Source organism: Zootoca vivipara, chromosome 3 (genome assembly GCF_965207765.1).
Source record: "Zootoca vivipara chromosome 3, rZooViv2.hap1.1, whole genome shotgun sequence".
NCBI lineage: Eukaryota > Metazoa > Chordata > Lepidosauria > Squamata > Lacertidae > Zootoca > Zootoca vivipara.
The window spans coordinates 90,174,784-90,197,657 of NC_142586.1; the positions used below are offsets into that span (position 1 = coordinate 90,174,784).

At 42.5% G+C, this 22,874-nt stretch overlaps 1 protein-coding gene across 2 annotated transcripts; it reads right to left on the reverse strand.

Moving 5' to 3' along the window:
• Positions 1 to 577: 577 nt before the first annotated feature.
• Positions 578 to 21,950, reverse strand: BROX (BRO1 domain and CAAX motif containing). Of its 2 annotated transcripts, none has more exons than XM_035111407.3 (13): positions 21,493 to 21,950; positions 16,408 to 16,546; positions 16,163 to 16,269; positions 15,238 to 15,334; positions 14,016 to 14,111; positions 12,778 to 12,850; positions 10,982 to 11,087; positions 9,272 to 9,361; positions 8,755 to 8,840; positions 7,878 to 7,959; positions 6,641 to 6,791; positions 5,497 to 5,656; positions 578 to 4,785 (listed from the first exon to the last, which is right to left on the reverse strand). In XM_035111407.3, the coding sequence occupies exons 2-13, from the start codon at positions 16,506 to 16,508 to the stop codon at positions 4,699 to 4,701; spliced, it is 1,236 nt and encodes a 411-aa protein (XP_034967298.1). In that variant the 5' UTR covers positions 16,509 to 16,546; positions 21,493 to 21,950; the 3' UTR covers positions 578 to 4,698. The 2 variants fall into 2 exon arrangements, with proteins under 2 accessions (XP_034967298.1, XP_034967299.1); XM_035111408.3 differs by lacking the exon at positions 21,493 to 21,950 and adding an exon at positions 20,238 to 20,395.
• Between the last annotated feature and the right edge of the window lie 924 nt (positions 21,951 to 22,874).

The following is a 22,874-nucleotide window of genomic DNA, read 5'->3' on the forward strand; positions in this document are numbered from 1 at the left end:
CTGTTGTCATACCAAGCAGCAGCTCCCACCAAAATTTCCTTGAGGTTGGGGAGCCTTTCCAGTGCATCAGCAGCATCAGAGCAGCTGAGCCAAAAGGTATTCAGAGGGGTTACATCAGGCATCCCCAAACTGCGGCCCTCCAGATGTTTTGGCCTACAATTCCCATGATCCCTAGCTAACAGGACCAGTGGTCAGGGATGATGGGAATTGTAGTCCAAAACATCTGGAGGGCCAAAGTTGGGGATGCCTGGGTTACATCATGGGTAGGCAAACTAAGGCCCAGGGGCCGGATCCAGCCCAATTGCCTTCTAAATCCGGCCCACGGATGGTCCGGAAATCAGTGTGTTTTTACTTGAGTAGAATGTGTCCTTTTATTTAAAATGCATCTCTGGGTTATTTGTGGGGCATAGGAATTTGTTCATTCCCCCCCAAAAAAATATAGTCTGCCCCCCCCCCCCCACGGTCTGAGGGACAGTGGACTGGCCCCCTGCTGAAAAAGTTTGCTGACCCCTGGGTTACATGGTCCCACTGTGGCACCAGGGATCCGCTGAAGAATTAACACTCGCAGCCTACAAGCTATGGACATGCTAGGCATTTTATTATTCATACAGCTCTATCAACATACATGGTGCTTTACAGAGCAGTGTTTTAAAATCAATTGCTACATTTCCCATCAGATACATTTTAATTACCGGTATGAGTGCATAAGGAAAAGCAGCCCAACATTCAGAAAATAATATGAAAATGTTCAGCTTGCATGTTAAGCGATTCATTCGTCCATAAAGTCCCAACCAGCTTCTCTTAAGAATGTTATGGCAAGCAGGTGAGCAAACCGAAGAGACAAATCAGAAGTATTAAATGTAGGGAATGCATACTTATACTGAATAGCTTATCCTTCATGAGAAAAATGTCACAATTATGAAAGAGAAATCTATATACACTGGAGTGTAAAAAGATCATGCCCTGTCTTCATTAATTATATACATAATTATATATACTACATGACATCCGAGTCAAAATAATGGTGAAAGGCAAACTGAGAAGTCCAAGAGCATGTTGATTCATTTCCATTCATACCACATTCTTGCTATGCAGTCAAAGGCCACCCAAGCTTGGGAAAGGGACCAGGAAGATCTGTTAATTCCCTCTTGATACAGATCTCAACCAGCATTCCAGTAATGGCAAGGCTTAAAGAGTAAAGTTTCCCCAACTCCAAAAAAGCAATCAGGGACTTTCAGTATATGTTTTTATATGCGAGTGTGCAAACATGTATACTAGGAAACCTTAAATACATAAACACAGCTGTTCTAAAAATAAACGGAATGTTTTTTTACTGCCAAGGATAATTTTGGAATCCCAAATCTGCAAATACGCTCACTAAAATTCTGCCTCATTAGTGACCGGTACAAAAATCAGTACATTCTTGAAAGCGTCTTTCAGCGCCAGCTAACATTTCCACAGATTTGAAGCAATGTCTTTTCACTATCAGAAAGGCACCAACAAGTCAGAGGGTTTAGCCAACCTTACCTTCTGTCCTGCTCATTCCAGGCACAGGAATACACTTAAAAGCCCCATGTCTAAGCATTGGTTGTTGGGAGCTTTTTGCCACCCTGGAGATTTCCCCACCAAAACATCAGGTCAGGTTTTCTGTGGATTGCTGTTTGCTCCAACTGAGCTTTAAAGAACAGATTTTCACAGGGAAAACCCTGGAGGCACAAGAAAGGATGCTTGGACACAGAGTCTTAAAGTGTGGGCTGTGCCTGGAAAGAGCAAAAGAAAGGGCAGTCCCGATAAGCCCACTGGAATCACACATTTATATTTAATTTAAAACTGGCTTGTGTACTGAAGACTTTTAACCCGTCATGTCACACCTATTCCTCCAAACGCTTCAGGAAGATCTTACCAGTCGGGAATGTGCAATCAGAAAGGGAGTGAGGGCAGCAGGAAAGAAGCAGAGTTGAAAGAAAAACTCGAAGAGATGAAAAAGTGGTGTACATACTAATGTATGTAACATACAAGGGCATCCACTACAATCTGGAGTACTGGGCTGGGAATCACAACCCTGACCACACAAAGCGCTTTGTGCAGTAGTTAGTGGCAGCTTCAGAGCAACCAAAAATAAGGGGCTGAACAAGAATAAGAAACTGGAGCCAAAACCTCTTGCACTGCTGGTTGAGAACTACAGGTGGCTGAACCTGCAGGCATGTGGTCCGGGGGGGACGGGACCCACCTGATGCAGCAGAGAGGAAAAGAAGGTTATGGAATAAATAAGAGCATGAGAAGTATGGATGGTAAGTGAAAGCACGCAAAGGTAGCACTTATATGTGAGTTAAGCTCCACTGAAATAACTGACTGCTTACCTCTGAATACATACAACCAGGACTAGGCTATGAAACTTATTTTCTATGCTAAGCCTGGGGGCAGGTTGTTTGCCAACTCCTAACTGTTCATTCACTACATTTTACAAACTGGTTAATTTAAGGTTACTGACCAGAACATAATCTACAGTTCCTTAGCACAATACATTCCAAAGATTTGTTAAGCCCTTCAGGCTTATCTGATCCCTACTAATCCCTGGCTGGACATCCTCCCAGTCTTTTACATATGCCATGAGCTTCTCAGTGCAATGGAGCATATTCATATATGTTTCCATACATCAGAACACTATTCTTTCATCCAGTGTGGTGTAAGGCAGCCAGGAAGACATCAAGACCATTGATTTTAAATTTTGATGGAATGAAGGGTCTGGACCTGTACTGGCACAGCTGGCGCAAATAATAAAAGTAGCCCTGCTGGATCTAGAAAAAAAGTCCATTCCGTCTAGTGTTCTGTCCTTACCAGGTGAATATGGGAAGCCCACAAGGAGGGCATGAACACAGTAGCATGTCACATCTTAAAGGTGTTTTTAGGCTTTGGTGAGTCCAGCCAAGCTGATACCACACTGCATTAAATAACCTTACTTTCTCCAAATACAGGTAGTGAGCCAGAGTAATCTACTGAGGACGCTGTTTATACAAATATATACAAATTCAATTGCAGGCTGGAGCAGCAATTTTTCCAATCATGTGTTAACGGTAGTTGTTTTTACAGGACATTTTTCTTTCAAAACAATGTTCTACAAACCAGATTCTACTAGTTTCCCATAGCATAATCCAAGTAGCTCACATACAGCAACATTCTTTTGCCTTGGCTCTCAAGAGTCAACATTTCTTTGTTTTCCAGGTCACCATTCTAGATCTTTGAAATCTGCTGGTTATCCACAACCAGGGACTCAGTTAGATTGGTAACGAAAAGGCAATTTATATGCGTTGTATATGCAATGTAACATTGTGCCATCACATGGCACTGTGGAGTCTCGTTTTTCTCTACCTGTTTTCCCTGTTTAAATTTACAACTCATTTAACGGAAACACTTTTTTGATGTGTCTAGATGCAGCCCAGGTCTCTGAACGGAATCAGTACAGCCACTCTATCCCACAAACATCGTCCCCATCCTCCATGACACGTTTTGATTCTGCTTTTCCATTCTATTAGTCTTATCTCGTTGTAACTCCCATAACTCCACAATTTTGTTTCTCCTTCATCCTTTCTCTACACTTACAATAACCTTTTAAATTAATTTTACCCCATTTCTGATAACAGCAGTTAGCACAAATATAGAATTCTTAACATAAATCTATTTTGTCTTCTCAACACTTAAGTGCAATCTGCTCCTATGTGCCCAACTGCCTGTTCAAATCCCCCTTCAATTCCTCTTCTTATTTACTACACAAATCTGCCATTATCTTCAGACCTTCTCTATAATGTGTTATATACTAGACTCTGGAATGAGTAGATTTTTTTTTAAACACAACAGAGCAGCTTGATATTTATCCATGGCAACTGTGCATTCAATTAGGAGTTGCATAGTCCTTCTGTAAAAGTTTTGCTTCTGTTTAGCCCTTTTAGTGCAAAGGCTAAATCTTGCTTAACATATGTTCCTATAATCTCTCTTCCCCAAGCATGACCAAAATAAGACATTTTGTTTCTGTCAAAGGACTTCAAATACCTTCCAAAAGCATATTTTACGTGTATTTCACTTGCTGTACTTGTAGTGCCAACATGGCATCAGTTGTATTCCTGCCAGAGTAAAAATTACATGAGCTAAAACGTTCTATTTCCTTAGCAAGGTGAGGCACTATATTTTCATACCATTTCTTTAAATAAATTACTGTACTTTGATTCCCCTAGAAGTCTCCATTGCTTCAACTTAACATCCTTGCTCTTAAAATTTCAGTACTATGAATTTGTCCTACCTTTTAAAAATGTTCCTTGACTTTTGTATTTTCAGTCAGCTCTTTTACACGCCACCTTAAAGCTTCTACAAAATTTCCTCCAGTTCAGTCTTCCTCCTTTGCAAAATACTGCCTCTCCCAAGACTCACCTTCTTCTGTTTCATCTCTTGTATTCCCCATCACTTATTCCACATTCCAGTGCAAATTCATCTAAACACTCACTTTCTATGCTGAGAGGGTACATTTATGACAATTCCAATTTTAATCGATTAATGCTTCTGAAAGAGAGCTTAAAAGAAAAGTATCTATAAAAACTCGAAAAGCAGTGAATTCCTTTGTAGGATGAGAAAGTCCAGAAAACAAGGCAGATGATAAAAAAACCCAGAGTTCACAAAATGCAGCTCACAAGGGCTATTTCAAAGCATTTAAGAGATCTGGCACCCAGTGTCTTTTTGAGGTTTTATATCTGGTTCTTTCACAGGTTTTACTTCCTCCTCTGGTTTTGGTTTAACCTACAAATAAAAAAGAGAAAATGGTGTTACTGGAGAGCAAATGTTTTTTGTTTTTCTTTTAAATACAGATTTAAGCAATGTGGCTTTCAGAATCAAGAGGCAAATGAGCCCCATTTGTGCATTTATATTAACCACATGAAAACAGCCACAAGATGGAGACCTTTGGGGGGGTTGCTATCAACGCCTGTTGCCTCCAGTGAGTCAGCTTCAGTCTATTTACAGCCCTCCATAAGTTTGAGGGTAAAGGTTTGAAGTGGGGAGCCTCCACTTCTTGTAGATCTTCATTCTCCAACTTGTGGAGGGCTGTAAACAGACAACAGGACTTGATTTAGCCCCCAACCTTTCCCCTGCTCTTTTCACATGAGCAACACAAATGCCAGAACAGGGCTAGATTACTCAAGTTTTTGTTTTTTGAATTTGGTACACAAGAACGCAGAAGGCACTCTAAATTTAGGCCAGTTCTTCAGGTACTATAAAACTGCAGCTGCATATTATTTGATAGTGGTCTCAACCAAGGCATATTTTAAAAGCTTTTCAAGGGAGTAACATTTCGTGCAAGGAGCCCTTGGAACAAGGCAAAGATATCCAAGACACCAAAATCCAACGCTGTCACAGCACTAATCTCTATCAACACCATTCTTCCTCAAGAAAGCAAGGTGATGCTGATGCAAAAGATAAGTCAAGTTGGAAAAAGCAGCAAGAATTGCTTACACTGTCCTCCTTTGGCCTTTTGGTGAGATCGAACGCAGAAAGGGCTTCGGAAGTCCAGTGTGCATGCAAAGCCGGGAACTCAAAAGCAATTGGCTCGACCAGACCATAGTTTGCCTTCAGCTCCAGCTGGGGAGCCTCTGGGGGAATCTTCTGGAAGTAACTGGAAAACAAAACACCAGGTTGGATCTTAGCAACCTCCTCGTTCTTCTCGTCTGCACACTCATTCCTATATCAGGGGTGGGGAACCTCTGGCCCACAGGAATAATTAGGCCTGTGCAGCACCCTTTGGCCCACCAGGCCATTTCTGCCAAGCTACAGTGAGGGGGAAAAGTATTTGATCCCCTGCTAAATTTGCCCGTTTGCCCTCTGACGAAGAAATGACCAGTCCATAATTTTAATGGTAGGTTTATTGTAGCTGTGAGAGACAGAATAACAACAGGAAAACCCCCAGAAACCCAGAAGACAAAAGGCAGATATTGATGTGCATTATAATGAGTGAAATAAGTACCGTATTTGATCCCTTTGCAAAAGATGACTTAGTACTTGGTGGCAAAACCCTTGTTGGCAATTACAGAGGTCAGAACACTCCTATGGGTCGAAAAGGTCAACTGGCACCACTGTGACATCAAGTGACTGACGGGTGGGCTGCTCTGCCTACTTGCCAAATGTGGCCTGTGTGGAGCAGGGGAGATAATGATCTCGCCCACTGGCCAGATACAGTTTTTCACTGGCTATCCTGTATTTAAGGACTTCAACACAGGAGCACAACCCAAAAAGAATCCTGGAATGAAGATTTCACAAACACTTCAGGCTGCTTATTTTATTGCTGAAATTTTGTTATAATTGGGAAATGGATAACGTGCATGCCCTTCTTTAACCAGAGAAGAGGTATGAAAGAATATCATCTGCTAGCGGCCTTTAACATCGTTACTCTCAGCCATACAAAATGGCTGCCAATCTTCACACGTTCATGTGCACCCATTAGTACTAATTAATTCCCACAGAACTCAGCAAGATCTACTTCTTAGTTAATATGTTTATGGCTTATTTGTCTGTTACTGTATTTCAAAAAAACAACCAGCAAGATCACTTAAAAACCATGCAAGTATTTGTTGAACGCACGGATGAGGCGTAACAAACTTACATGAATCCATTCTCTCGCTGGCATTTTTCTAAGGTATTTTTCACCAGAGTTCCCAGTTTCCGAAAGAAGAGGTGGCCGGAAGGCTTAGCTGTAGTTCCAGGACCTTTGGTTTCACCATATTCTTTGCACAAAGCTTCAGCCTTGGCAAAAACTGAACAAGAAAACAACAAGTGAAACCATGCTCTTTAATTATTCCTCTTTGTAAAAGCTGGACAATCTACTGTTTTCACCTGAAAGGAGATTTGAAATACTGAGAACACAATCATGGACATATCCTTTACACTTTATAGAACAATGACATGTACTTGGAAAAATGACAATAAAGCTGAACAGTCACAAAGTGAGACTGTTCCTTTTTTACTCTTGCTGATTGTCCTACATTGGCAAAAACCAGACTACAACAACCATTGCATTTCCCCCTATGTAAATTGTTCTAGGCTTTTTAAAAGCAGAATCTCATATAGATGATTAGCAGATACAAAATCTGACTATCATATCTTTATGGAAAATACTTTCAGCAAACACTTGTGTTACAATTTTGCCCAGGTACAGTGCAGTTTCCTCCATAGCTTTCCTAGACTGATTTCTTCGCACCTATCAGTTTGGCACAGGAATATTTACCATAGCAAGTCGTGGACCTATTAAGAATGTTCTGAGGGAGATTTAGGTGACACTCAGATTCTCTGCATTTATGAGCAAGACTTTGGATGTTTTGATGTGTGGCAAATAGAAGGTAAAATCCCATCTTTTCCGGAAGGGAGGAACAAGGTACAATAGAATGTAAGAGCAGACCTACTTGATCTGACCCAAGGCTATACTTTGTCTAACATTCTGTTTCTCAGTGGCCAACCAGATGCCAGGAGGACAATAGCTCTCTCCTATTGTCACCAATAGCCATTTCCTCCATTTCCAATTTGTCTAAACTTATTTTAAAGTCATCAGAAGTGGTGACCATCACGTGATGTAGAAACAAATTCCAAAAATAATCCCCAACAGGGAATCTGCATTTCTCACAGATGCAAAACCCTGTGCTGACACTTTCATGGAGCTAAATGCTAATACTGTAATGCATTTTACCATTTTAATTCACCCAGCTTGGAGATAACTTTTTGGAGCTCTTCACAAGATTTGTTTTTACCACCTGAATCATTTGGCATCATCTGTGAAAGCCTGACCACCTCATTATTGTTCACCCTCAACTCCAGATTATTTATGAACAAGTTTAAAAAATACATACACTTTTCTGATTCCTGTAAAGACCTAATGGCTTCTCCACATTTATCACCAGCCAGGAGAGTTTGACCATGGTAGCAGTAGGCCTGGGGAAAGAATACATTTGTTAAGCAATTACGACATGCTGTGGAGCAACATTAAAATGCCACTTGCTTCAAGGGTTGAGGCAGAAGAGCAGCAGCATCATGACCTGGGAAGCATCACCAACAATCCAACCGGGAAGCAAAAAAGGAGGATATGTATGAAGCGCATTGCTGCTCTCATTCACAATGCACATCTTCATTTGAGACAGTACGCAACTGTCATTGTCCATTGCAGCAGAATCGTACAGGTAATGGATTACTCCTGTGGGGACAAGATGCTGGGCCTGATGTATTATAGGAAATTTAAGAGAGTCCTATCAAAAATACATGGGAGACGGGTGGCGCTGTGGTCTAAACCACTGAGCCTAGGGCTTGCCAATCAGAAGGTCGGCGTTTCGAATCCCCGCGACGGGGTGAGCTCCCATTGCTCCTGCCAACCTAGCAGTTCGAAAGCACGCCAAAAAGTGCAAGTAGATAAATAGGTACCACTCCAGTGGGAAGGTAAACAGCGTTTCCGTGCGCTGCTCTGGTTCGCCAAAAGCTGCTTAGTCATGTTGGCCACATGACCTGGAAGCCGTACGCCGGCTCCCTTGGCCAATAAAGCAAGATGAGTGCCGCAACCCCAGAGTCGTCCGCAACTGGACCTAACGGTCAGGGGCCCCTTTACCTTTATCAAAACTCTTCCTGAAAAGTACTGCTTTAAATAGAACACAAAGCTTTGATTGCATTCTATGCTAGTATTTTATGGCCCTCTGGAAATCTTCTTGAAATATTTATAAACAATGACAGAGCACTCACATAGGCCATATAGAAACATGACTTCAGCTGAAGGTATTTTCGCCACTTGGTTGTATATGCCGGGTCCAGACTGGATAACATTTGATCTGGAAGGAGAAGACAGCATTACATTTACAATAGCAGTCTATTCACAAAGCCATCCTCTTGGTATGACTGCTGAGACGCTAATTTGGTATGAAAGTTCTAGTTACTCTGAACTGTCTTTAATATGCATGGTTGCAAAATACACCTCACTTATTTGGAGAAAACTACAGCAAGCCAATTAAGTTCTCAACCTAAGTTTGTTTCTTGCCCCATTTAGCTAGAAAGAGGGAAAGGTAAACATTATCCAACCAGTCTACTTTCTGGAATCATGGTTAACCCAAACCAAGACCCTTCTTAGCTAAATCAGAGCGCCATGGAAACCATTTATTGTCCATAATATTTCCTTGGTATTCTTTCAACGCTTAGGAGTCTGTACTTTAGGACTTGCTTAAGAAATTACCAAGAATTCATACAGCAATGCTTTTTGACATACCTGCTCTTTGATAGAAATTAGCTGTTTCATAGGCCAGAGCAGCTATTAGACCAGGATTGTGTTTCAGTTCAATAGCTCGGGCAATAGTCACTGAAACAAAAAATAGATATACTGAAGCTATTTCTTGTAGTTGTTGGTAATTAAAAGTATGAGTGAAAAATTGGCCACAGAAGTCTTGTTCAGAAATAAATAAAAGGGAACATGTTTCTAACAGTTGAGCCGCACTGAATGAACAACACAGGTACAGACTAAAAGGCCCGTCTAGTCCAGCATCTTGTGCTCACAGGGGCCAACCAGATGCCTCCGGGAAGCCCACAAGCAACAGCACTCTCCACACTTGTAATTCCCAGCATATGGTATACAGAGATACACTGCCTCCGACAAAGGAGATAGAACAGCCGTTGTGGCTACTAGCCATTGAGAGCCTTACCCACCAAAATTGGTGGTGATCACTACATCTTGTAGGAGCAAATCCCACAGTTTAACCATACACTTTGTAAATAATTTGAGACCCTGAGACCCCTGCCCCAATTATTGAAGGAAATCGCTCAAATACCAGGCTCTGCTATCTTAAAGTTAAACTGAATTATTCATAGCTGCTGGTAGAAGCAGGAAAGGTCAGATTTCACAATGAAAAAGGGTACAAACATTGCTCATGGCAGAATGTAGCTAATTAAATTAGCAATAAGTGATATCTTGAGTAATAGAGCTGGACAGATGCCCCAAAGCTAATAACACGGGCATAATACCAAAGATCACAATAATGCTCTAGTATAGTTGGCATATATGTCAAAAGGAAAAGGATGGGGACACAGACGTTCAAGCCAGAATAGAAAATTGAAATTACCATGTCAAGAGCAATGTCAGAACATGAGGATGTCAGCAGTAAACCTGTCTACCTCTCCTCTTATCCTATTACTGCTCAGCTTACTCAGGAGCATTTGGCGAGGTACTTTATCAAAGGTTCTTGGAGGTCTTAAGTACAGGATGCTGACTGGCTCACCTCTATCTATATGCTTGTTGACACTCTCAAAAGACTCCAAAGGACAGAATTTACCCTCACAGAAGCCATGCTGACTACTTCAGCAAGACTTGTTCTTCTATATGCTTGGTAATCCTATATTTCCAGCAGTTTTTCCAGAACAGACATTAAGCTAACCAGATCCCCTCTGGATCCTGTTTTTTAAATATTCCAACAATTGAGTATTTCCATTTCCAAGGAACAGAAACAGAAATATCCCTTAATTAACTTGATACAAAGGGAGAAAATCAGTTAAATAAATAACCTGCTGAGTTTCATAACCTATGTTTTGAAATCCATTATGAGGAAGGACATTAGTCTTGCATGGAGATTACAGGTTTGATTGTCAGTGTCTCCAATTAATGGGACCAGGTAGCAGGTGATGAGAAACATCACTGAGTCAGAGTAGACTACATTCAGCTAGGTGGACAAATACTGGCCAGGGGCATCTTCCTATGCCCCTAAAATATCTGGATTTTGTATTATTGCTATATAAAAGCAGCCCTGCTGAATCAGGCCAAAGGCCCATCTAGTCTAGCATCCTGTCCTCACAGCAGCCAACTAAATGCTTAGAGGCAGCCCACAAGTATGAGGTAAAATGCCAAACCACATTCCACCCTAGTGTTCCCCAGGAGAGAAAATACCGTATAAAGAAATCCAGAGAGAGCCCTTAAAAATTGAAGGAGTACCTTCTTGGGCTTCAGCTTGGCACTGGATAACGTAGGAATCTATCAGCCGAGCTTCTAAATCTCTTCCCTTTTCTACAGGAGTGATCAGCTTAGGGATGTGACTTTCCTAAAGGGGGAAAAATGTAATGTAAGATACGTTTGAAGTACTATAACCAAACACAGGTAACATCTGAAGGAAATGACCAAGGCGTAATGAGATCACACATCAACCATGGTATAATCCTGGACTCGCTCTGTACTTCAGTGCACCTGTTCCTACCTTCTGTATTATTAACAGAGTGGCTTTCAGATACTATTTGGCTCCCCCCTGGCACTTCTACTATGGGGATCCTCGAGGTACCATCTTTCCCCCTAATGCTTTTAACAAACCACTGGGAGTAGTCATTAGAAGACTTTGAGCAAGACGTCACTAGGGATCTGATGACACTCCGCTCTACTTCTCTGTTACACCTAAATCAGAGGAGGCTGTGCAAATCCTGGATCAGTGCCTCGAGTCAGTGATGGGATGGATGTGGGCAAGCTGAATCCTGAAAAGATTCCTGAAGGAGCAGGCACATTACTGCTACATATTATTATTATTATTATTATTTATTAAACCCCGTTTCTAAGCAAACAAGACTTTTAGCATAGTGGCACCACTATTTTAGAACACGTTTCTATTGAAATCAAACAGGCACCTACAGTTTTTATATTTTACTACCTGTTGTTGAAAACATTATTGTTTTGACACAGCTTTTTATAGAATTAATTTGATCCAGTGCTGGGTCAACTGTTCTGTACTTAATATGTTTATAATATTGTGATGTTCTAATGAATTCATTGCACACTGCCGTATTTTTCACATGCATTGTGGGTTTATAAATAGCCTTGCAAATAAATAAAAGTATTGTGCCATTCTACTTCCAGGCATAGGAATGAATTCTCCAGCTTTGTGAAGTGCATGGAGCACTTATGGCTACCATGGAATTCCAGAGGTATGTGGATCAACAAAAGACAGTTGCTATTAGACCAGGCCCCACTAGTCAATAAGTCATCTCAAAATTAAGAAACAGCATGTGGTATAGTCTCCCTAGGGCTTGATTGCTTGCTTGAATGCACTTTCACATCAAAATCTCCTTGCATTAGGAAGATTTGCCATATAAGCTACAAAAAGAAACAGGGAAAAAAAGACAAGCTTCCAAGAGATTTGGAGTATATTTTTGAAACTCCACTCAAAAGTAATATCTACAAAACTAGAAGACGTGGGAAGCACAATGCAGGGATGAAACCCTCTCCAGTTTAACAGTTTTTAATTTGGGATTCAATCAGAGCAGTGGCAGTCATTTATCCTAACCTTTTTCTGAGCATGTGAGCCTGAACAATGAAATGAGGGCAGGCTGGGGGAAACTGGGCAGGGGTGGTTGTGGGAGGGAATAAGAGACTGTTCTGTTTTAATGTAATAAGGTCAAAACCCCAATAACCATCTCTTCCCCACTCCCCATTGTTTAGCTAGCTTTCCATGCATACAAATATGGTGATATTGGAATGCATTCAAGCAATTCCCCCATGAAAATCCTGATGTGCAACTATCCCATGGCAGGTATTCCACAGACTTTTCATAAACATCTGAAGTTGTTCTTTGTTCTCTAAATTAACTTACTGTATAAAAGGGGGGGAATCAGAACATCCCCCAAAACAAGAGTTATACTGACCAAAAACAAAGCAAGAATGAAAACAGGATCTTCCTAAGAGGGAAAATATGTGGTGTGTGTGTGTGTGTGTTTTGTTTTTGTTATTTGAATATAATAGGTTTGTACCTTTAAGTGTTTGAAAATCCCAGCTGCTGTTTTCATACTCCTGTGGACATCTTTTGCTTCGTCTTCGGTTATGCTAAAGGAGGAGCGACAAATTAGTACCGCAGCTCTCCAAGGATATTAAACATCACACAAATTGACTCCCATTTAACCTCATCAATTTTTTCTAGAATTCTCATTGGGCAGGTTTATTTCTAATTTCTATTATCTCACCCCATTTTAGGAGGGGTCGCTGTAAATAGGCTTTGTTTTAAATGTCTGACCCAACCGAGACGGTCAGAAGGTAAAAGCTGTCTTATCAAAATAGTTGCGCAGGGTCTCAAGCAGATGCCTTTCCCATTTCTCACACACTCATTTCTTTCACCAAGTATGTCAGCGATGGAACTTGGGAGCTTCTGTATGTAATGTGTGTTCTGTCATCAATTATAAACGTCAGTCAACACAGCCCAACAACTGCAGCTCCAGTATGTATCTGTTTCACCACAAATACCCTTTGGACCAGGCACCCCCAAACTTGGCCCTCCAGCTGTTTTGGGACTACAACTCCCATCATCCCTAGCTAACAGGACCAGTGGTCAGGGATGATGGGAGTTGTAGTCCCGAAACAGCTGGAGGGCAGTGTTTGGGGATCCCTGCTTTGGACCCTGGCCTACGTTTCCATACCTAAAGCATAATCCTCAAATGGAAAGCAGAAGAACAGAAGATGCAACACATATATCCCATGGGGGAAAAAGACTGTCTTCACCTGCTACCTTATGGCTAGGAAGGCAAGTGCCAACAGAGTATTCCATAACCAGAGTACCATCCTTGAAGAACGTAAGAGCCCTGCTGGATGGGATGAAAGCCCCATCTAGCTCAGCATCCTGTTCCCACAGTGAACGGCCAGATGTTTAGGGAAAACCTACAAACAGGACATGGGCACAACAGCACTCTTTCACTGTCTATGGGAGGAAAAGAACAGAGAAGGGCCTATATCAGGTCACCAAGTACCAAAAACCCCGAAGGAAGGGAAACCTAGAGCAGGGGCTTTGATGAGAATATTTGAGAAGGGCAGGCTCAGATAACAATAGGCAGTCCTTCAGATATGCTGGTCCAAAGCCATATATGTGCTTTATATAGCTACTATATATGCTACTTCACAATTTCGTCTGTTGGTTTCAACGGGCTTAAGGACAGCTAATGCTGCACAGGAAAAAGAGGTAGGTAGTTTAGAAGCCTATTCCTAAAGTGAGAATACTTACTCTTCTTTCCCTGCCAACCTCGATGCATATTTAGTGTACCACAAAGCCACATTAAATCCCATTGAAATTAATTCAAACACAGCATCTTGTTGGGCACTAAGGGACAAGGGAAGAGAAAGAAAGAAAAATATAAACTCAAATGGTTTTTTGCATCAACTACAACACACTGTTAAGTACTCCACCTCTCTTTTAGAGACTTCGAAGGCAAACAAACAATCTTATGTTTAGTTCCTTCCTCACCCTCCCATCCCAAATCATGTGGGCAAACCTCAGAGTATTCAAATGTACGCCCCTCGCATAGATTTCAGACAACTTGAAAAGGATAATTGTTTTAGTCAATAACAATTTATGCTTTGTTTTAAACTGGATTAAGAATGGTTGAAGCATAACTCTTGTGCAAAATCCAAGTCTCCATTAACCCCTCCAAACAAAGCACACAATAGCAGTCAGAACTTTAACAGTACTAGTCGGTGTTTTAAATGGAAAATTTATCTTAAGCAGAATTATTCACATGCCCTGTAAAGATAAATTTCATATGAATTAATATTCTTCTCTCTGGGGTTCTATGATAATAATTTATAATAATAATATATTATTTATACCCTGTACTGTACATCTGGCTGGGTTTCTCCATCCACTCTGGGCAGCTATCATACAAAAGGGCTAGCAATTCGGGGGGGGCCTGCAATTATCCATACAAATCCCCTAAATGTGCAGGTATTCTGGAAGACCAAATCATAGGAGAAAAAAATAAATCTATATTTGTTTCCAGGCACCAATATCTTGCCTAATCATAGTAGCCTGGTTTAATGTGAAGTATTCTGCTGAAAATGCAAGTGCTTTGCTTGCCCCTCATTCCTGCCAAGCCAGAGAGGAAGCAAGTCATTGTGTGGCGTGTCATTTGTATTCATTTATAAAAATTATGTATATACCACTAATTCATAAAGAAAATATCTAAGCAGTATACAACAACTGTACAATCCAGCCTCTTAGTTACCAAAATAGGGACTACTTGAGAACCCAGGCTCATAGATCTTTTCTCTTGGAACAAATGATAAAGCCAATCAGCTGATATGATGTAATTGTTTTTTATAATTTATACAATGTTTTAAGTATTTTGTACCACTGGGCCTTGAAAGAAAGGGCATGATATAAACAGAAGTAATAAAATTAGTTACAATAGGCACTGAAAACCATACTACATGTATGGTACTTGTCCTACCTTGGTACTTGTCCTTGCAAGGTGTCTGTCCACTTAAAATTCTGAATATATCTCAGCTTGCTGTCCTGTGAAGAGTCATCCAATGAAACTATAAAGCCTGTTAAAACAAACAAACTCCTCTAAAATTCATCGTAATTTTCAAAATGATGACCTTGATCTTCAGCAATTTTTCCTGAGTCTACTACTCAGCCTCATATACGCAATTTGTTTATATGTGGACTTTCACTATTTAATAGCCCCCAAGTTCTACTCCACCGGGCTAACTGGCTTGTTTTAATGCTTCATATTGTACTGTAGATCTTCTACAGGCTCATTGCATAAACCAAGTAATAAATATATTAAATAAAATTATTTCATTATTAGGTGGAAAAGCAGAATTAAGAAAGCTATAGAAGCACAGCATTTTCCTACTGGTTTCATATACAGTACATATCATGCCCATTGGGCTAGTGTCCCATTTCTATCCTTTATTGGCACAGCTGAGAATTTGTGCTCTCTAGTGCCAAGCATAGAGATTTATTTACTGAAACTACTAGTAACCCAGAAGGGAAGCGGGTGGTGCTGTGGGTTAAACCACAGAGCCTAGGGCTTGCCAATCAGAAGGTCGGCGGTTCAAATCCCCGCGACGGGGTGAGCTCCCGTTGCTCGGTCCCTGCTCCTGCCAACCTAGCAGTTCAAAAGTACGTCAAAGGGCAAGTAGATAAATAGGTACCGCTCCGGCGGGAAGGTAAACGGTGTTTCCATGCGCTGCTCTGGTTCGCCAGAACCGGCTTAGTCATGCTAGCCACATGACCCGGAAGCTGTATGCCGGCTCCCTCGGCCAGTAAAGCGAGATGAGCGCAGCAACCCCAGAGTTGTCCGCGACTGGACCTAATGGTCAGGCCAGTAACCCAGAACAACTATGCCAGCTGCACTGATATCTTACCTTTCAAGAGTGAAAAATAGGAATCAGTTGCGTTTTTCATCATATCTGGATTACAACTAAGATCTGTAAAAAGCTCCAAGAGTCGGCTTCGTGATAATCTTAAATCACTGTATTAAGAAACACACCAAAAACACAGTTCAAAGACAGATACTTTGGAGAGATTCAGTGGTATTGTCTCTTATATCAGTACTTGTAAATGCATGTTGTATGTTGAGAAGCCCCACTGAGTTTTTAGAACCACTTACTTGCAAATCTTTGTTGCAGCTGGAGTGGTGGCTACCCCATAGTAATTGAATGAGACAGGAGCTGTAGCCTTTAAAGGGTTTCGATGAAACCAATGAGTCATTTCCGAGTGTCTCCTGCAGGTTTAGAAATACAGCAAGTCTGAAACAGCGAAGGGAAGAGAAGAAACTGGAGATTATACACATAAATACCAATCTTCAGCAAAAAATAATAATGATAAAGTATCTAATTACTTGGAAATAATTCTTCATTGCAGGAAAGACTTAAGGGTACAATCCTAGACACATTACTCTAGTGCATATCTCCCTTAATTTACTGTATTGAAATTATTTGTATATTGTATTGCATTTCCAAACACAATAAAGTGGTGTACATGGCAATAAAAACTGCAACATTTAACAAAACGTAACAATAAAAGCTGTACAGTATCAGTAAAACATCAATTGCAATTACAGTGGCCAGATATGCCAGGAGTTAGTATTGACAGTCAAAAAGAGCTTGGGTAATAGGAATGTTTTAGTGGCTGGGAAAAGCATTAATAGCTGGTGCCTGCCTGATCTCCAGAGCACTTACTTCTGAGAAAGGACTGCAGTTTATGAAACATCTACTGTATTTTTTTAAAGTCTGTATTAGCTAAGGTGGCAGCACGGAAATGCTTAACCCTTTAACACCCAGTTTAATATGACTAGTGCAGCAGAGATATACTAACATAGCAATCATTCATTTCTCACATAATATACTTTAGCAGAAGGATAAATTTCTTTTATGTTATCTTTTCCAGTTTTCATAAGCTAGGCATTGTTCTGCAGTAAACACAATAACACAATAACCACAGCTTCAAGAATATTTTAAGAGGCAAGAAGTACAGAGCACTCATACAACTGCATCAACTAGATTTGCTACTCAGAATTTCTAACAATGGGGCCATTATTAACTTGTCTTTTGTATCTGAGTTGATGCTTGTTCATAGGATGCCTTTGCTTTAGTGTCAGAAATATTTGCTAGAACTAGTTAAACTTGACTGTTCAGAGCAGATATCTGTTTGGTTTTTGTTGTAAGCCCACTCCTGCATTAGTAGATTTGTTCAACTGTGAGGCTTACATGCATTTAAAAAAGCATCCAACCCTTTCACAGGCTTTAGCCTACACTAAAGCAGAAGAAAGTCTGCACCAGCTGCTTTTGGAGCAAACCAATATTTCCTAGCAGAATGAAATCATAGTACAATTAAATATTAATAGCAAGTAGATTGTGATTAGGATAGTTAAAGCAACACTTTGAACAATCTAATTACTGTAATTTCACCCCCATCATGTTTCTCAAGAACTTAAGAACGGGATACCTTTTACAACAGTTGCCCCAGACAAACTATATTTACAGATATAATTCTATATAATTAGAAGCTGCTTGTGCTCTCTTGATTAATGACTATCACTTTAGAGCATTAAGAAACCTATGCTGGAGTCTATTGACTGAGATGCTGCACAACCACTAAACTTTTACTGTACAACAAACATGCTGGTGTTCATCTGATACAGTGGTACCTCGGTTTACGAACTTAATCCGTTCCAGAAGTCCATTCTTAAACCGGGGCACACTTTCCCTGATGAGGCCTCCACTGCCGGTGCCCTTCCACCGTTCGGATTCCGTTCTTAGACCAAGGTAAAGTTTGCAAACCGGGACACTACTTCCGGTTTTGCAGAGTTTATAAACCAAATCGTTCGTAAACAGGACTGTTCTTAAACCGAGGTACCACTGTATTTCTTAGCAAGCTTCTTTAGAGCAAAACCCTCAGTGCAGGGTTATTCCTTTGCAAATAACATTACCGAATCTTTTCCCATTTGTAAATGGCATAAACAAGGGCTGTGATCCCATGTGCATGTGAAGCTATATGTACATGCATCGTGAGAACACATACAGCTGGAATTATCTTTGAAAGTTCTATTGTAGGCACTTGCACAGCTCAAGAAGCAAACCGATTTTAAACTGAAAAGCACCTTGTCTGATCCGTCATGCAAGAGGCTCCAGCAAAAAATATACAGACACCCCCAATTGTGTATGTAGTTTTCTACCATAACAGCACAAAGGTTTAAAACCACAGCCCAGGTTCTACTCTAACACCATTTTGCATCTAACATCTATTTTATTAAAGCAGTTCTTAAAAATAACTACTGTATTGTCCTTCTCAAATTGGTTATTTCAGTCCACCATTACAGCTTAATGCATATGTGGATGTTTAGACAAGAAGTCACGCTTATAAGGTCAAGACTGGTTAACTGAACTATTAACTGATAGTCATAAAAACACCCAAATAATAGCCTAACAAGGTCTAAGCCACTACTACACTGACATCTGTTTCATGTCGGATAATCATGAAAGGGATGAGTAGTCCTCAGTATGCTGGGTGACCATTAGGCTAAACCAGTGGTTTTCAACCAGTGTGCCGTGGCACCCTGGGGTGTTTTAAATGGTCAGGGGTGCTGCGGACAACACTGGCCCTTGGCCCCCTCCCCTTCCTCCTCTGATGCCCTCTCACATCTCTGCCTCCCAAAGGCTTTCACAGCTGTTTATTGCAGTAGCCCTGACTATAAGCTACTCAGGCGAATGGTGGCTCTAGGAGGGACCTCTCTTTATGAAAGGTGGGCAGCTCCTTCAGAGAAGGGCAGACCAGGGATGGGGCAGCAGCTGTTCAGAGGACTCCCAAGGAGATGGGAGAGGAGAGGAGGCTGAAGGAACACTCTACAAGGGAGGGTGTTCAAAAAAGGGTGAGGCACTGCCAGCCCTGAAGGCAAGGGGTGACATAACTGGGCTCCTGAGCCCCACCAGGGGTGCCACAGAAAGAATGTAGTTGGTTAAGGGAGCCATAGACTCAAAAAGCTTGAAAACCTCTGGGCTAAACAAAAGGGGATTACTGCATGCTTCTCCTGTCTGGGATTAATGGGAGAAGGGAAGCAAACTGGGGTTGAAGGGGTGTTCCTGGTAGCACATATACCCCTCAATGATATTTTAACCCCTTCACAATGCAGTATAAAGAATCCATTGGGATACTTAATTTGGAGCCTCTGACCTGAATCAATCACTTCACAGAACTATTTTTAAGCCATGAACAGGAAAGAGCCTCCACCAGGTTAATAGGGTAGATCAATAATGGAGGAGGAATATGTATCATTAGAGATGTTTTCCCCGAAATCTCCTGTTTACCACACACACACTTTCCATGCAATGTCTTGGAGGATTCAAGGATGGCCATCATCTGCCCCAGCTTCACAGAGCTGCCCCAGAGCACTATAGTGACCAAGCAGATTTCCCCCATCGCTGATCCCCACCTCACCCCCATACAAATGTTTGCACTGAATGAAGACTTTCCTACCCCAGGGCAGCACTCCTTTACCTCCCTACTGGGCAGCAGCCCCAGTAAACTCAATGTGACTTACTTCTGAGTACATACGGCATGTAGGATTGCACATACCTCCCTCAAATCCCTTTCAAAATTTAGCAGATTGAGAAAGGCAAAGTAGTGCTTCTCTACAGAGCGTGGTCATCTTTTGCTTATAGTGAAATACTTTACTTTATTGTCACTTATAAACAAGCGCTTATGAACATTACTCATCGCAGGCCCTGCCAAGGGGAATCTCTTCCCAGTCTAGCCTCACTAACACCCAACCGGGCGAATCACCTCGCGCTGGCACCGGAGTATTAAAAAGGGCACGAAGTCGCGCCCCGCTAACCCTTCAGCCAACTCCCCCTCGCTCGCGTGTGTTTGTGTCCCCCCACCCCACCACCACCGGCCGCTTTTCTCGGCCTTTCCTCCCCAGGGCGGGGCTGCTCTGTTTACCTTCTCTCCGCCAAGCTCTTCCTGCTGTGCCGCTGCTACGGCAACCACTTCCTGCTTGTGGGTGCGGGAGGAAAAGAAACCGAGATATAATAAGAAGGATCCCGGGCGGAGCAGCTCCTCCACTTCCGGCGCCGGCTTCTCCTCCCGCCGGTCTCTATGGTGCCGCGCGGATCCGGGAAGCAGGCGCGAAATGGCCGCGCCGAGAAAGCCGAGCTGCCTCCCCGCAGTAGCCCGAGCGCATCGATACCTCTCAAGCCTGCGAAGGAGGAAGGGGGAAAGCGGATCCCCACGTCTCTCCCCTGTCTCTTATTGCTCCCAGTCGGAAAGAGACGGGAATACGAGGGAATAAAGCCCACGGAGCTCAATGGGATTTTGAGCCAGCCTGCACCCTGTTCCTCAGACAGGTTGCCGTGGGCTCAATGCAAGAGTCTTGCTTGGATGCAAACCCTGGCGATTAATGGGTGATCTACTTCCCACAAAGTGTACAGGCTAATCAGTTTACCGCTTTAGTATCTGCCATCCGCGTGCATTCTGAGGGACTCATCCTGCACAGTTTTCTCCTCTCCTCTCAACCCCTGATAAGGAGCCAAGACCCTATCAGCGGGGAAAGGTTATCCATGGCCTGCTCATCGGTTTACTCCAGCTAACTCCTTTGGTTTGTTCCAGGACACTTCTTATATTAACTCACTGCGGGAAAAACGCAGCCTGAAAAATAGAACAAGCCTTCGAGGCTTAGCTAGGCAATGATATACATACTGTACAAGAGTAGACAAAATAAAGCCAATGATGTGGCATTAGAAGGAACTGCCCCAGTGTACAGTTCTTCTCCTATGTCCACATCCACAAATATCTCCTACACAATATAAAGTCGTACGACAACACACGAGTGTAACAAGGACTGAGAGATTGGGGGGGGGGGAGGTGGGGCTCGTTTAATCTCACTGTAAACAAGTGGTACAGTGACAATAAAGTATTTCTATTTCTATGAAAACATGCCTTCTTAGCGCCCTGTGTCTAATTCTGCATGAAAGCATCGGGCTGCCGCGGTGTTTTGAGCCCTACCTGAACGCAATAGCACTTCCGTGTAAACATTTTAAAGGATTGAGCTGTTGAAACACCACGATCGGCAAAGAGAGGAAGGAGACAGGGTACATACCGTCGTCTTTTAGTTCGGATGCCGGTGTGGAGTGGAGGGGTTGAAACGCAAGATAAACATACATTTTTAGATAACATAAAGTCTGTCTGTGGCACTCACCTCTACCCACGACGGATTCGTTAGCCCACTTATGTAGATCCAGATGTGGTGGTAAGCTGGAGCAGGAAGGCAGGGATGCCAAGACCTTGGCAATAAATGCGTTAAGAGAGACCCTAACTCCCGAGATAGATCTACTAGCCGAAGATCACGTGTCCTCCCTTGCCCTGGCAATAATCAGGTAACGAGACGGAAGTGCTTCGGCTGGTGCCATCGTAGAAATTGGGAGGGACGGCTGTTTCAGTAGTGACGGCGCCTGAAGAGCCATACGCAGGGTTAGGTACCCCTTGAGGAGGTAACGGCTGAGTAAGATCGGGAAGCAGAGAGAGCATGTAGGCTGTTTATTCGGGGGGCACGCTTCCCGATTCCCTCTGAATGCCGCAAGACAGAGCCGTAATGCAGAAAAGGGGCAGTCAGTCTAACATCCGTGTCTCTATGTTGCCTTGGACTTTTATCTTTGCATTGGTTGCCCGGCACGTTGCCCACAGGAGGGAGGTAGCCACTCCCACGCGCCCCTCCTCTGCCTCCGGGTTTGAATTTAGAGTTTTCATGCGCCATGTGAAGAGGTGCAAGCATCAACGCGTCCGACGAAGTGTGTGTAAGGCAAGGCGGCTGAGCCCCAGCTTAGTGCTGCGTATGGGTGGCGAGGGCAACTCAATTACATTTTTCCTATAATCTATGGATTTTGTATGTGTTTGCGAATATCTATATAGCCCTAAATATAAAGTGACATGTAGGGAGCATATACGTAACTTCTATTGCAGCGCCTACCTTTAAACTCCGCTAACAATATAATCCCGGAGGGAATTCCGTCGGGCCACTACTGCCTATTCTACAAAAGGAGGGCGACGGTGCATTAGTTTGCACAGCAATTAAGCCTGATGCTAAGCCTGGACTACACTTCTGTATTATGGTCTCATGCGCTTTCTCAACTGCTCCCCTGCCAGTATGGGGAAAGGGACACAAGACTACACTGGAAGGCTGTCCTAAAAGCCACCCTCTCCCAATTTTTAATATGGAATAACAATGCTCGTTTCCGTGCGCAAATACAAATGAATAAATAAATATTTCCCGCAAGAAAGAAGGCTCGAGCTCCATCATTTTGCTTCTTTGCTTCTGCCGTTCGATCGCAGCCTCCGGGGAATAAATTTATCTGCTGGCTTCCTCGGGAAAGCCCAGCGAGCATGCAAACCCAGCAGCTCCTTCTTTAGGTTGCCGTATTTATATGCTCACTGACCAGGGAGTTAAGCCCCGTTGAACTCAAGGCGGCTTTACTTCCGAGTACAAAAATCGGACTGGCGGGAGGCCCCGGCGCATCCAAAGCCGACACTCGCTTGCCAGTGTCACCACGGCTCTAAATGCGCCCCAGAGCAGAGCAAGGAAGG